At 34.4% G+C, this 16,071-nt stretch overlaps 1 protein-coding gene across 6 annotated transcripts; it reads left to right on the plus strand.

The window, feature by feature from the left end:
• The first annotated feature begins 1,768 nt into the window (after positions 1 to 1,768).
• On the plus strand, positions 1,769 to 13,472 carry Ythdf (YTH domain-containing family protein). 6 transcript variants are annotated; one of them, XM_014242789.3, is made up of 10 exons: positions 1,769 to 1,987; positions 2,045 to 2,096; positions 2,178 to 2,223; positions 2,334 to 2,426; positions 2,486 to 2,587; positions 11,240 to 11,391; positions 11,454 to 11,615; positions 11,676 to 12,313; positions 12,382 to 13,273; positions 13,330 to 13,472. In XM_014242789.3, exons 2-10 carry the CDS (start codon positions 2,073 to 2,075, stop codon positions 13,348 to 13,350), a joined length of 2,130 nt encoding a protein of 709 aa, XP_014098264.1. In that variant the 5' UTR covers positions 1,769 to 1,987; positions 2,045 to 2,072; the 3' UTR covers positions 13,351 to 13,472. The 6 variants fall into 6 exon arrangements, with proteins under 6 accessions (XP_014098264.1, XP_014098272.1, XP_069962169.1 ...); XM_014242797.3 differs by having other exon boundaries at positions 2,178 to 2,199; XM_070106068.1 differs by having other exon boundaries at positions 1,769 to 2,096.
• Positions 13,473 to 16,071: the final 2,599 nt, after the last annotated feature.

A 16,071-nucleotide genomic window follows, 5' to 3' on the forward strand; every position in this document is an offset into this window, starting at 1 on the left:
TAAATGTTTTTAAAAATTTTCAATTGAAAATCAATACTACTAAGCATGAGCTCGCAAAAGATATCATAACATACATTTTAATTTCGCGTTTTCTTTCATTTTCATTGTTTTCCAATTTTTGTTAGTGATCTTCAACAGCAGCAAAAATCCCTCTGTTCACATATTTTCCTGTATGTTTTCAATCTGGCCGTCCCTCTCTCCAATTGCTAAACGTCAGACCTCCTGAACTTTGAGAGTTGCCTGAGTTCAGGAGGTTTTGACGTAATTTCAAAAAAAGTATTGAAGAATTTAGAATGATAGAAATTTGGAGAGTAATGAACTATCAAAATTCCAATCGGGCATTCGCAAGCATCACTCATGTGAATCAGCAATAAATTCTTTACGAACAAAAATTATCTTTCGTCTCTTTGAACTTTAGGAGAGCATTTGAGACTAGATAGGGAGATTTTGATACGAAAAATAAGTAAATATGGGATTCGGGGAGTGAAAATAGAAACCAAAGAACAAAAGTAAACGGAAAGGTATCAGACTTAGGAAGGGCTAAGAAAGAAATTCCGCAAGGTTCGATTCTTGGACCCATATAATTAATATTATGTATGCATTATATATCTTGGAGTAATTATAGATAGCGAATTCAAATTAAATGATTACTTCGAATTGTAATTAAATATGAAACTAGGAATATATCATTAAATTTTTTAACCTAATATATGTTGGGTGTTTGAATGTAAATATCCAAAAACAACTATTTTGTTTGATCTGGTTACAAGGCGAAATGTTATAAGAAAACGCGAATTTTGAGGCGCTCCCAGACTGGAATGAGTTGGGTATCCCTCTATCTCTGATTTCCTTGATAAAATTAAACCTTCCTCTTCCGCAAAGGTTATACATTCAGGTTATACATCCACACACTTTTTATTTCTATAATTTATAGCACGTACGAAATCTTGCTTTAATGCGATAATCTACTCAACAGCCTAAATCTCGTAATTAAGAGTTAGTCGAAACTTCTTCCCAAATCAAAAAATGTGTCCATTAAATGGAAACGATTTAAAACAAGACTATTTTTCTTAACAAAGTACGACATTACAATGTTTTCTTTTAATAAATATTAAACGATGTGTATGTTTTATAAATCACTAATAGTAGTCAGGACAGTCTAGATTAGTGAATAGATTATCTTATATGAAATATATTCACTTCACATTTTTGGTCTGAACATGGTATTAGGTATAGGAGGGCTAAGAGAGTAATAACCTTTGTGATTTCATTAAGATACTTTACAGATTGGCTAATATTTTCGATATAGGCAACCAAGCACATTGAGGTTTTCATATTCGGTATCTAAGATTGAGAGCTTTGACTCCGCTTTACATTTAACATTGCTTTATATAGGTAGTAGTCGTGGTTGCTATCGGTTTCCGTCAGTTTTAAGCAGTAACATAAAAATATCTTAGTTATGTTATGTTCCCAATTTGGTTGAAAAGTGAATATTTCATCTATGAATGGATGGCGCCATGCCCATTGTTGTCTCTGTATACGAGCTCACATGCAGTTGTATCATTTATTGCTTTAAACATGCTAATTTTGCAAGTTAACGCTACTTTCTATCGAGTGGCACACAGCTTAAAATTTGTGAAGATATTTTTACATTTTAGTGTGTGTAAATGTAGAATTATTTTGAGGGACTTGGCATCACTGCAGTAGGCCATTGACTCAATCATTTAACAGATCTATTAGAGATGCGTCAAATTATGAAGAGCAAATATATTATTTGGGAATGAAACATATCTGAAGTTTATGCGTCGAATCGTGTGTTCTTTGTTGGTGTATGTTCGCTTTTTGTTCGTTTATCGGTTTTTGCAATTGTCGAATTAAGTAAAAATATACAACTTTAGATATCAAGTGTTTGACTGCCAACCTAAATAAATTATTGTATAAAGTTAATTTGTGTGTTACCGTGTTCATATATATTATATTTTAAGAGGTAAACAAAAGTATTATTTCGATATCCGGTCGATAAATCGTTCATTTTTCACCCCAGGAAAGCACAATACAAAAATTCACGGCAAATGTCTACAAGCGTTTCAGAACAGGTATACCTTGAATTAAATTCATTATAAAACTATTACTAATGCTAAAATATATATTTTATTGCTCACATTTTTTTAATCTAGATGAAAGCACCTGGAAACACAGGTAAAGCGCCCGAATTCCCAAAAAGTTAGTCTCACGTTATGACTAGTGAACTAATAAGCTTGTTTTAATTATAAGATACTAAACTATTCCTTTGTATATATATGTTTTTTTGTTGTTAATTTTTGGCAAAAAAGCAAAAAATGTAGAGGAGCGAAATATTCCCTGGAGTCAGCAAGTTGACGAAGCTTCGTATGAAAATTTATCATCTCCTGGCGATGAAAATACATGTATGTTTTTGAAATACAATATACATATATAAATAACTAATCTTGTATTTTATTATAAGATTCTCATCAGAGTTCAATGCAGTTTCAATATCCCCCATTCAATGTAAAGGAGAGTCAACATGTTTCCCGGAATAATCAAAAGCCTAGAAAACAAAACAGTGGTAAGTTAATTTTTTCTTAAATAAAAAGTGATTTCTATATTTTGTTTTTAAACACAATATTAATTTTAGCTGGGATTTAGAATAGCTTTCTTCGAGGTTAAATAGATATGGACTGATAAAGGAGGTTCCCCATATAAGAATATGTATATAAACTGGTGCAGTAAAAATAGGGACCCATTGACTTATTTCAAAGAGCAAATCACAAGTCGCTGTGCATGATATGTGATATCAAAAAAACTTGTACTATTTTTTTAATGGACCGTGCCTTGCAATTGTCTTGAACGAAAAAGGATGGTAAAACTAAGCAAGGAAGAAAAAACAACACGTCAAAGGGACGGTTTTAAAAACTACTTCACGTCAAAAAACCGAAACTAAAATAAGGGAAAGCAAAACAACGGAAATTAAAAATTTCCAACGACTTGTGATTTAAACCTTTGTTGATAAAAAGTTTTTGTGCTTTGAAATAACTCAATGGGGTCGTTGATATTAACCTTCGAGAGACAAGGCATTTTTTCAGGGCATATGTAGCAAGGCGGTGTCGTATGCGACACTTTCCCCAAATGCACCCTTTACGTAATTATTGATAGTTTTTTTCAGGCAACATGAGTACAAACACAATCTGAACCCATTCAACATTTATTGGTTATGAAAATCATAAAAAAAGCTACAATCAATACCTATTATAAAAGAAAAATTAGACACATCTAAGTTCCTATCATACATAGAAGATGGTTGAAAGTGTCATATATGACACGGCCTTGTCTCTCGAAGGTTAAATCTGCATATCTGCAGAACACTTATAATTTTTAATATATTATATAATATATTTACTCCAGATTAAGAATATATACAATTATAACCGCCGGAAACTTATAGTTTTCGAGATATTTGCATTTTAAGTTGAAAATTTGACAAATGGTATCTTGCAATTTCTCGATTTATAGTTAATTTCTCTTTTATATTATGTACTTATAATACGCTAGCACTTCACTACATTGTTCCTACATATTTATTTGATACAGTTATTTTAATATTTGCTTTAAATTCAGAAAGAAGTAGTACGCGAAAGGAATAACGACCACCCTGGAGTTGGATCGCCCCGCCGAAGGCCGCCAATTAAAAAAAAAAAGTAGGACTCGAAAGGAATAAGGACCACCCCGGTGTTGGATCAGCCAGGGTTATTATTTTGAAGCGTGGCCGAAAGCCGCCAATACAGGAATGAAAGAGAATATGGCAACACTTATTATTTGTCAATATGGAACCCTTTATAATTATGTATATAATGAAAATTTTGGAAAATGTCTAGTTTAGGTCCCCCAACTAAGGAGGCCTCAAAAATGAAATTTTTTTTTAATCGTCTTATTTTGACGCGAATGTTTCAAATCCGTGAGCGGAAAGTGCATTTTTTCAATAATTTATGTATGTATTTACAAATATATAATATTTGACGCACTTTGCACATATTTTTCAAGTCACTTAATTGTTGTTGTTGTAGCGGCAAAATTCTACAGAAGTCAGATCACTTAGCTGTAATTACCAGTTCAGCGAGTTAAACATTTTCTTGTGAAAAAAAATACTGTAACCGTCACAATTTATTTTGCGCTGCGATCTAATGGTATGGACGAATATCGGAGAAAAAATAACCCTGGTCGGTCCAAAACCGGGGTGTTCATAATTCAATCGCGTCAAACTCCTTTCTGTACTGGCGGCCTTGTAAAAAAAACTTTTTTTTTTTTTTTTTTTTTTTTTTTTTTTGAAAAAAGAAATGTTGAAAAAATTAACTTACCAAAATTTACCAAAATTTTTTAAAGGTAAAATGCTCATTTAAAGCAAATATCAAAATAATCGATATAAATTAAATGTGTTAAAACAATGTAGTGAAGTGTTAGTGAATATTTAGTTCATAATATAATATAAAAGAAAAATTAACTATAAATCGAGAAATTGGAAGATAAAATTTGTAAAATTTTTAACTTATATTGCGAATATCTCTACAACTATAAGTTTTCGGCGGCTATAATTACATATATTCTTAATCCGGAGAATCTCCTCTACCCATTTTAACCATGAAATCGTGGAATGGTACACTAAAGTTTTTAAGCTTTGGGATATATAATAGTATCCCCTGAATTCGGGTTTAAAATGGCTATGGGTTGTTAGAGGGAGCCTTACAGATTTAGATAATGTGTATATACAACTACCGCTAATTGGCAGTTTTTAAGATATTCGTATTTAAAATGCATAAATTTAAAATTTTAAGTATGGTATTAAGTATGGAATGTAGGGATCTCCAATAGAGTATATGTATTAATGATCAGCGTGATGAGCTGAGCCGAGTTAGCCATGAGCGGGGATGGACACGGCCAAAACCAAACGACTCAGAAAATGACATTGTGTTAGTGCGTTTGCAGTGTAACAAAGCAAATCAACGGGTCTGAACCGGGACAAGCTTTCTCAATATGTGCACATGCAAATAAATGTATTAAAACTAATATTACAGGTAGAGTGGCAATTAAATTATAGTTGGACAATTTGACATTTAAAAAAGGGACTTTGATATTTTATCGAGTAAGAATTAATTTAATTTCATACGTAAAATATGGATCTATCCGCAACAACATATTCAGTCAACTGCTAATTGCAGACTGCATCCGATTAAAATCAAGCTCTTTTATGGACAATTACTTTTAATTTGGCAGTATATATTGTTCATATCGGACGACTATATTAAATATTTAATGTACAAACTGACCTATCAAAATCAAGATAAAGATTTTTTATACCCCATTATTCTTTGGATATTTTAGCTTCTTCGAGTTGACAATCCTTGACCGGATAAAAATCCGAGTCCGTTCCGGTTACGTAAGCCCGACTGTCGTGGGAACGGATTTATAATGGGTGTTCTTTTTATAATATGTCTTTTCATACATTTACATTTTACTAATTTGTTTCTACCTTTTCAAATATATTTATTTTGTATTTAATATTGCATAAATAGCTTTGAATCAATATTCAACTATTTGTTATTCGTTTTTAAAGAAAAAAGTATATTTTAACTAAGTCGGGTGTAACCGAGTATTTTATACTCCTTCAACTTGGATCAAAGCAGGGGAAATACCTTCACGTGTGGCAAAACTAAAAAATTTTGCGAAAGTTGAAGTAATTCGTAGTCCAATATCACATATTTTCGGCATTAAACTATAGTATGTCCAATATTATACGATCAGTTAATTTTGATATAATAGAATAATGATATCTTACATATTGGTGTTGTTGTTGTTGCAGCGATTATCTAATCCTCGCTTGGGTGGTAAGGTTCAGGTTGATCGTCGTCGAAATCATCTTACGGTAGGCCCAGGAAACATTCTTTTTCGACTGGGTCAGACCATAGGGAGAAAGGTGTGAGTTGGGCAAAACATGGTGGTTGGTATCATGCTGAGACTCGTTGAATGCTGCATATACATATATTTGGTATGTCGGGGTCGATTCTGCATTGGTAGGAGTTTAATCTGCTACAGTACCCAGAACGAAGTTGCGCAAGAGTTACTCTAGATTATCGAGGCAACTCGAGCTCTTCGTCTGCAATGGGTGGTGAGTAGACTACAGTGCATGTCTGAAGTTTGTTGCGTCCGAAGTCTGTTCGGTGTACTGTTCGTCCACGTAGTCAATGAAGGGTCTTGATGCTCTTGGGAGGAGGTTCCGCTTCAAGCAGACGATTGCAAGGGTGGAAACATCTCAGCAGAAACTGCTTGGAGAGGAGTCATTGTGTTCCTTAACCGGAAGCATACGGGCCTCGCTGTGTAGGTGTTCGGCGGAAGCTACCAAGAGGCATCCCATGATAGTCCGGAGTGCAGTGTTCTGACATGTCTGATGCGTCTTCGTCTGCGTTGCACTACATCCAGGTGACCATATCGGTGCAGCGTAGTTTAAGACCGGGCGGCCGATTGCCGTGTTGCCAACAATAAGCTGCCGGCTTTGTACTGTGGCATTTATCGTGGGTGTGTGGGGAGTGAAGAAGCACAGTCTGCCAAAAGTTACACCTAAAATCCTAGCGTTAATGACTGTCGGAATTGTAATGCCACTCCTTGCAGAGAAGAAGCGAGAAAGTTCGGAGAGATAGCCGTTTACTCTTGAGCACATGACATCGATTCCTTGCCCAACGTCTATATCGTGCAATCATTAGAGTACGAGGTGATGGAAAATCCCTCTGGTTTCGATATGTAGAAATTTAACATTAATGGGGAGAGGACACCACCTTGCGGAACCCCCTGTTTAATTATTCTTAGTTTAGATGTTTGACCTCGATACAGTACGGATGATTGTCGACCGCTTCACCCGTGGAGAGAGCGTGGATTGACAAGTCCAATGCTACAAGGATCGTTCCTCACAGAAGGACTTCTGGTTTAGGCAATGAACTTTCTGTGCGCTTATGACGCTAATTTCTGTGGTGGTGCTATGCACTTTTCAGAAGCCATGCTGGTGGTCTGCTAGGCTCAGGTTGTGAGTGAATGTCAGGAGTAGCAAGGCCTCAAGGGTCTTCACTACTGGGTAAAGGAGAGTTATCGGACGATAAAACTCCCCTTTGTTGGCGAGTTGCCCAGGTTTCAGTAGTGGTCTTCCGACTTTCCACACATCGGGTATTTGAAGAGTGGTCAGCGAATGGTTGAGGACTTTGGTTAGGAAACTTACTCCCGTGGCATCAGCATGTTTATTCCATCAGAGCCAATGGATTTGGAAGATTTTGCCTTGACCGCCAGATATCGAAGATGTGAACCTCAGTGCCTAAAGCTACCTTTTACCTTTAAATATCGGTCAATTTGTGATATAATTATTGAAAGTAGGGGAAATTGTTATTATAATAATCAAAAATAATTTTTCTGATATTTTTAGCACCAATATATACAATAAACGGATTTCAAACTTCCGGATGACTTTGTATCATGTATATCAATCAATATGTAATATACCTTTCCGAAATTATGTGAACGTCTAATATTGATTATATTAGGCGTCATAAGCTTATCGTTGACAAACACACTTAGCTTATTTCATATATTCAAATTGTGTTGGCTATGCGGGCAAGAACAGTCAGTTGATATTCAATTAATTCAAAATGTCTGACATGAAGTGAACATAAGTTTAAATTTATTAATTTGTAAACGAATTATTAAAATACCTTACAAATATATTGATTTTGTTTATTTGAGGTCAAGAATACAAAAAAATGTAAACAAAAGTTTTAATTGCCTTAATTTTAACCCAAATCCTATCTACAAGAATCTGTAATTTTGGCCAACACCTTGTTTTTTTTGTTGTGCAAAAACCCAACTGTAAACGAAAAAAAATTTTTACTGGCAATGTCTCTGGTTGAAGCGAATAATGCCAATTATCATATACTACATATAACGATTTTCGTTATTATAGCAGACTTTATGCCGAATATGACTGTCAGTGTGTAAGTTATCTTCATAAAATTTTGTGAAAACATGTTCCCAAATACAGCCGATATAATGATTTCCGACTTTCTAGTTGAGTTTAAACAGGGTATGAATATGATGATTTCCGTTTCATATTTCTTATTAAAGCTAACTAGATTGATTTTAATATCTTATCTCGGATATGAAGCAATATATAGCCGCATCCTAAGTCAGCCTACTACCTATAATATAAGTTAATAAGGTACCAAACATGATTGTAATCCCTTCACCCTCTCTTCGAATAATAAATTTTGAATTCTTTCGCACCATTTTTATACTCTTGCAACATATTGCTACAGAGTTTTGTTGTGAAAAACAAACGGTTGTTTGTATCACCTAAAACAAGTCGATATAGATATAAGAGTTATATATACTTGTACATATATAAATGATCAGAATGATGAGATGAGTTGAGTTGAGTGTTTGTCCATCCGTCCGTCTGTCTGTCCGTGCAAGCTGTAACTTGAGTCAAAATTTAAATATCTTAATGAAACCAGGTACATGTATTCCCTGGGAAAAAAAGACGAGTTCGTAGATGGGCGTAATCGGACCACTGCCACGCTCACAAAACGCCATTGAGCAAAAACCTATAAATTGCCATAAGTAAGATACAAAACGGTAATTTAGCGTGGTTCCGCCTTCTTAAAGGTTTAGTGCACTTATCTCCTAAACCACTTAAGTTATAATAACCAAATTCGCTAAGAGTAAATTCTTTAAACACCCCTACCGACATTGTAAATATGGATGACCCCGCCCTCTTCCCATATAACGGCTTTGTTAAAAACTACTAAAACCGAGATAAATCATGAATAAATACGCCAGAGTCACTAAATTTTACCCCTGAGTTGGCTTTATAAGAGCGATGGACGTGGCACCGCCCACATTAAAGTATGCAAATCAAGCGCAATGAATGTATCGGATAAATCTTTGGCCGTATAGTGTGCATAAGGTAGGCCACCTTATGACAAAAAATTGTCAAAATTATGATTGCAACTGTTCAAACCCCAACATATCGAATATGTGGACCCCAGTTCCTACAGCGAACATTTTATCGAAAATATCGGTCAATCTGTGAGATGTGTTATTGAAATTCGAAGCAAATCCTTTTCTGATCAGTATGTCAAAAATGAGTTAAATCGGATAAAATCTTCTCTTAGCCGTCATATACCTAATACCAAATATATTATTTCTGGTTTACTCTAGGGTTACCCTTATCACGATTTTCAAACATTTGGCTGACTTTACTCCTTATATATAATAGTATGTGTTATCTTGTTGTTGTTATTGTAACGGGTGATAAGTTAGAGTTTGGTTGTCGTCGAGGTCATCTAACGGAAAGCCCAGGAAACGAGCTGTTTCGACCGGGTCGGGCCATAGGGAAATGGGTGTTAGATGAGTGGGGTTCGTTGGGCATGCAAAGAGGTGGTTAGTGTCATGCGGAGACTCATTGCACGCTGGGCATATATTATGTGGTGTGTTAATAGTAAATGGTATTGTCAAAATTAGATCAAATCGCGTCAATTCATCATATTAGATTACATATACCTTTCGGTTGGTCTTATACCATATATAGAAATTTCGAACCAATATCCCACCAGGATAACGCTGCTATCCACGTTACAAGACATTCAGTTCACTGGTTTAAAAAGAAAATCATAAAATAAATGAAATGGCCAGCATGCAGTCCTGACCTAAACCCAATCGAGGATCTCTGGCGCATTCTGACTAAAGATGTTTATAAAAATGGACGGCAACTTAACAATGTTTTTGATCTTAAGATCGCAATTAACGAGAGTTGAGAAAAAATTCATGAATATATTTTAAAAAACTAATAGAAAGTATACCTAACGGCATTTTCGGCTTAATAAAATGAGAGCAAAATAAAATATTAATTATGTACTGTTATTTTAGTTTTTCACTATTATTTTAATAAAATACAATGAAATTTCTAGCTTTTACAAAATTTTTGATAATAAAACACATACTAAATTGATTTTGAGAAATTTTTTTGTTTCCTGAACTATTAGGGTCAAAAACTTCAAACAAATCGCATTCGGCTAAACGAAATGCGCGCACTGTATAAGTATTTCGCCAACTTTGATCCTTCAAGCTGCAAGAGTATAAAATTTTCGGTTACACCCGAACTTAAATCTTCCTTACTTGTTTAATATAAAGTTTAGGCTACACATGAAGGTTTTACCCGGCGTTGATCTTTGAAAATTGCGAGTGATTATGATTAATTCGTAGTTGAAATTGATGAGTCAGATTACCATTAATTTTCCTTATATGTACATTGGCATTAAAAGTTGCATAGGTTTGCGTTAAATGATTTCATAAAACGCGACGCGTGTGCCTTCTCCTGTTAACACAACATTTCATTTAATCCAGTTGAAACAAAGAGTATTAATAAAGCTCCTAGTAACGGATGAAATTGACTGAAGTGCCGCTTAACTGTAACTGAAAATGACAATACATTCACCATGATAGTTCTTCTGTAGAACAATCTTGCACATCTGCTAATGACGTAGACCTCAGCTTGAAAATTTTTCGCAGCGTTCCCAAGGTCACTAACAGTTTGATGCGTGGCTGTATGAATACCATTCCATAGTGTTCCTTGTATGTACTTTCCGAGAGTGAATCTTCCCATTCTTCGTGGTGCTTAATGACGTGTCTAGAAAATAGTGCCATTGGTAGCTTCTTTCCAATGAGAGTCAGTTTTTAAGCGCCAATTCTACTACGCTACTCTCTTCTTTCCATGTCGAAGTGTGGTCAAGGCTCACATCTAGCGCAGCGGTTGGGCACGAGGATATGGTATTCTTGATATGCAGCCTCACGTTCTACCACCTAGGCGTTCGCATACCATCAACGCTTTGGTGACCTTCACAATCGGGACTTCCACGTGTTGTTCACCTAAGATTAGAATCTAATAATGTCAAATGGTGTGGACTCAAACTTTCATCTTGGTAACATCACTCCATTCTGAACGCATCCCTTGGATGCCTATATTGATTACAGTGATCTTACTTTAATACTTAAAAAATAAGTATACTTAAAATAACATTTATTAATTAATTAAAAAATGAGTTATTTGTTTTTTGTAATTAAATATTTTACTCGTATTACCAAAACCAAAATGTTCAATTAATATTGATATTTACTGTGTATATACCTATAGCGATTATTATATTGGATTTTTTAGACACCGCTAAAAAGAATGGGAAAACCGCTAGTTTTAACTATACGAAAAGAGACGACTTCCAGTCAAACCCATGGGGGAATCAAAAAAAAGGGAAAAATATGACCGACAATCCTTCAAACATCAACAGGGTAAGTAATATTTGGCATTGAAAAAAGACAAATGAATAAGTAAAAAGTATATATAATAACAGGCCATCAGAACAGAAAATATGTATACGATGGGTAAATTTGAGAACAAAGCGATTATAAGTGCTCCGAATGAGGATAAGAAAGCAGTTACGACAGCTTCTGTGGCACCCAAAAAGACAACTTGGGCGTCAATTGCTTCGCAGCCAGCAAAATTGGCTTTAAGGGTAACGAATAAGTAGATAGCCTATTTTTTTAATCACTTTTATAACGTAGTATAATTTTAGACTAATCTTTCAACATTAAGTCATAAAAAGAAAGGGCCAGGTATGCCTCCTCCGCCAATGGTACCGGGAAAACATAACTTGGATGTTAATACATGGGAGTTGCCAAACAATAATCCTCCTCCTCTACCATCACCACCTCCATCGACTGATAAATCATTTATTGAAGTTGATCCCAATTATACAGTTGGAGTTGGATGTGATTATGAAATAGAAGAGAAGGCTGATAGAAGTCACAAAGGGAGTCAATATATTCGCGAAGATAATAAATCAAATTACAATAATAGTAATTATGGACGTGCGCGAACTTCACCTATAAATAATTCGCGTAAGAACTGGTCTTTACAGCTCTTGGAACAAAATAATCGGGGGCTTGGAATTACGAACTTAGGTCATATTCGTCGTTCCGATAATAATATTGGAAATTGTGGTTATCAAAGTCGATTCACGGAGCGTAGAAACTATACCCGTTTAACGGAACAAGAATCTACTCTAAAAGATATTGGTGAACGAAGTTTTGAATCATGCCAGAATGTTGACGAAATAACTCCAGAAGTTTCAAATGCAGTGCTTGAAAAACTATATGACAAAAACAATTACAATCCCTTGGAAATTGACTTAAATATTGCAACTTCAGCAAGGTATCTTATCTGACATTTGTAATATTTGTACAAATAATTTTAGTTCTGATGTTGTTTTTTTTTTATAGATTTTTTGTTATTAAATCATATTCCGAAGATGATATTCATCGAAGTATAAAGTATGAAATTTGGTGTTCAACTGATCATGGCAACAAGCGACTAGATGATGCTTTTAAAGAACGTCAAAAGGAGGGTGGACAAGTTCTTCTCTTCTTTTCTGTAAATGGTTCCGGTCATTTCTGTGGAATGGCTCAAATGATTACCGCTGTTGACTATAATTCTACGTCAAGCGTATGGTCTCAAGATAAGTGGAAAGGAAAGTTCAAAGTGAAGTGGATTTACGTGAAGGATGTTCCGAACCTTAAATTAAGGCACATACGTCTAGAAAACAATGACAATAAATCTGTTACAAACTCACGCGACACTCAAGAGGTGCCTAATGCTAAAGGTATCGAAGTTCTTCAAATACTCCACTGTTATAAACATTCTACATCCATTTTTGACGACTTTTATCATTATGAAAAAAAACAAGAAGAGGAAGTGTCAAAAAAGCCAACTTCATACGATAATGTAACAACGACTCCACCTATAAGCAGACATTATAGTCGCCAAAGTGATGATCGTGATAGGGAAAGGGATATTCGAGTAACTGGCGGATGCCAAAAATTTTTCTCTAGTGGTACCGCCAGTTTTCGTGAACGAAATAATTCTTATCGAGGAAGTTTCCATAACTTTAATGAACAGCGTCGAAATGAAAGCCATAAAATGAACTTATCTTCAGATTCACAGCAAAAAGAAAGAGATGATAGAGCTGATACTGAGGTAGATAGAGATAATAATGAATATGGATGTCGATATGGCTCTAAGCTCGATTATATTCAACGTTCGAAGCACAACAAGGAACGGGATTTAAATGAAAAAGAAACAAGATATCGGTCCTCAGCTAAAGAAACGCTAAAAGTAAGTTAACAGAAAATAAATAAGCATTTTAGTAATAACTTTGCTTTTTTCTTTAGGACAACGAATATGGCTACTGATAATACATGACCCACAGCTAACTATAATGATTATTAACTTTGCACATATTATTACGAAGATAAACCAGTAATACAATGAAGAAAAATTATTTGAACAATATATTATGAAGAGTTCAATTATATTTCTATTATGGTGTAAACTTTTTTCATTGAAAACTTAAGCGTCGAAATATTCTAATCATACGTGTAGTATTAAACTATTGAGTTTCCACCAAGCCATTTAATTAAAAATATTTTCATCGTCTTTCCATTAAAGTACTCTGTAATTATTAGAAAACTAATGAGGGGATTCAAACATTTATGTGATCCTTTGTATGACTCCATGTTTAAGTTCTTTAAAAGAAATGTAAAACTAACTAACTTTTGGACTTATGTATGTAGAAGAAAAAACAAACGGTGTTTTTTTACATCCGAATTAAAAATGAAATTGAATTTGTATGAAAAGGGAAGTTGGAAAAAAGGACTAAACATTTATTTTAGACAAAAAATTATTGGGACATTGAAAATTCATTTGGTTCTTTGCTAAATAAGATAAACGAACTTTTCCAAAAACGTGTGAAGAATTACCGCACCTTCTAAATTAAAATTATGCACACTCTCGTTTCAGTGAAAATGATTTTAACATTCGACTAGAGGTTTTAAATATTAATAGAACACCGTATTTGTACGGGGTGGATTAAAACCTAAATGAGTGAAGAGGAGTAAAATGCTTTAAAAATTTAATTTTACTCAAAAAGTGCATTCCTAGCAATATTATATTGGATTTGCAACATTCCCGCAGGCCCCTCATTTTACTTTTACAGCTTCCAAATTTTGGCTTGTCTATTTCATTTCCTGGATTTTCTCCACTAGCTCAACAAGTTTATCAATTTGTAGCAACTTTGTTTTTTCTATGTAATTGTACAAAATAAATGATACAAAATAGTTTAAAATTATTCTAAATAGTTCATTTAGCTGTTTTTCATTTTAAATAAATATTTTCACAAAATTTACTGCACTAGTGTATATATTCCTGGTAGCAGTTGTAGTTTTATAGTGTTCTAATCAACCGCATGTGCACAGTATTGATAAGCGTGACACCACAAAGAAGTTGTAGTTCGACAATACTCCAACCAAAACTTTTTTAACCGATTAAGTTGATATATAATCACTATATACCGAATTTCAAAACATCGACCAAATTGCGTTTGAGTTGGAAACCGTAATAGGGTCGGTGAGCACAGGTTCGGAAACCAAGCAGTTTTCGTCATATTCTAGGCGGTAGACGTTTTCATTTCACGGGGAACGGAAAGAAGACACATTATTTTCTTATTTGTGCGGTTCAACACTTAGAGCGTGTTGCATTTCATTTGTATGTTGAGATGTTGGCCACACATTTTGCTTGCAATGAATTACCATGAATATGGTAGAACAATATGCATAATACCTGCCCGCTTAATAGTTTCAAAGAAATACTTAAGACGGGAATACCCTAATCCACCAGAATGTATTGAATATCCGCTACTAATATTTTCAAGGACAAATTTATAACAGGAATTTCCTAATCTTTAAGTATTAAAAATTCATAATTTCTTAAATCCATAATCTATATCTTAATTTTCTCCTTATTTACAATTTTAAAAATATTTCTATTATTCTATGCATACATATTTGCATATTACATACAAAAAATAGATAACAGAATTCAAATTTGTGAACGAATTCATTTATAAGCGAGCGCTCTTTCAACCATTCAAAGAATTTGAAAGTGAAAAGGAATGCTGAAAAGGGTAGCAGCGAGCTATTACGAACAAGAACACAAAGCGTGCGTAATTTACGAGATAATTCCGAAAACTTATTTTATTTTACAATAAAAAATTAGCCAAATTTGTCGCCTTCTCGGCGTGACCTGGAAAAAAACTGGTGTCTTGATTTTTCAATTTCGGATGAAACAGTACCAAGTTATGAGGGGCATCACAACCCTCCTTTTTCGAGACACTTTGGAATAATTGCAGTCATGGTTGTATTTTTTAATAATTCTACGTAAAAATTTAATATAATATTCTTCGGATAACATACTTTAATGTGCCATTTGTTTTCATAAAGAGATTTTACCTGTGTCGGCACATATAATTCACAAAAACATGCCTGGCTTTGCACGAACTAACCCCACTCCACCCTTCAGCTATACGAAAAGAGATGACTTCTAATCATATTCATGAGGGAATCAAAAAAGAGCAAAACATATATCCGACAATACTTAAAACTTCAAAAGGCTAAAGGGTGGGAAAAGTTATATACCATTTATTAATAGGTATCATACCAGAAAATATGTAATACAATGGGTACGTTTAAGAACAAAGCGATTGTAAGCGCTCCCAATGAGGATTAGAAAGCAGTTACGACAGGTTCTGTTGCACAAAAAATTCCACGTGGGCGTCAACTGCTTCGCAGCCAGCAAAAGTGGCTTTAAGAGCAACGAACAAGTAGATAGCTTATTTTTTTATCACTTTTATAACGTAGTATAATTTTAGACTAATCTTTCAACATTAAGTCATAAAAAGAAAGGGCCAGGTATGCCTCCTCCGCCAATGGTACCGGGAAAACATAACTTGGATGTTGATACATGGGAATTACCAAACAATAATCCTCCTCCTCTACCATTTGCACCTTCCTTCCCTGTACCAATTATAAGTTAGTGTTGGATGTGATTATAAAATAAAAGAGAAGGCTGACAGAAGT

The sequence above is a fragment of the Bactrocera oleae genome, chromosome 2 (assembly GCF_042242935.1).
Source record: "Bactrocera oleae isolate idBacOlea1 chromosome 2, idBacOlea1, whole genome shotgun sequence".
Classification (NCBI taxonomy): domain Eukaryota; kingdom Metazoa; phylum Arthropoda; class Insecta; order Diptera; family Tephritidae; genus Bactrocera; species Bactrocera oleae.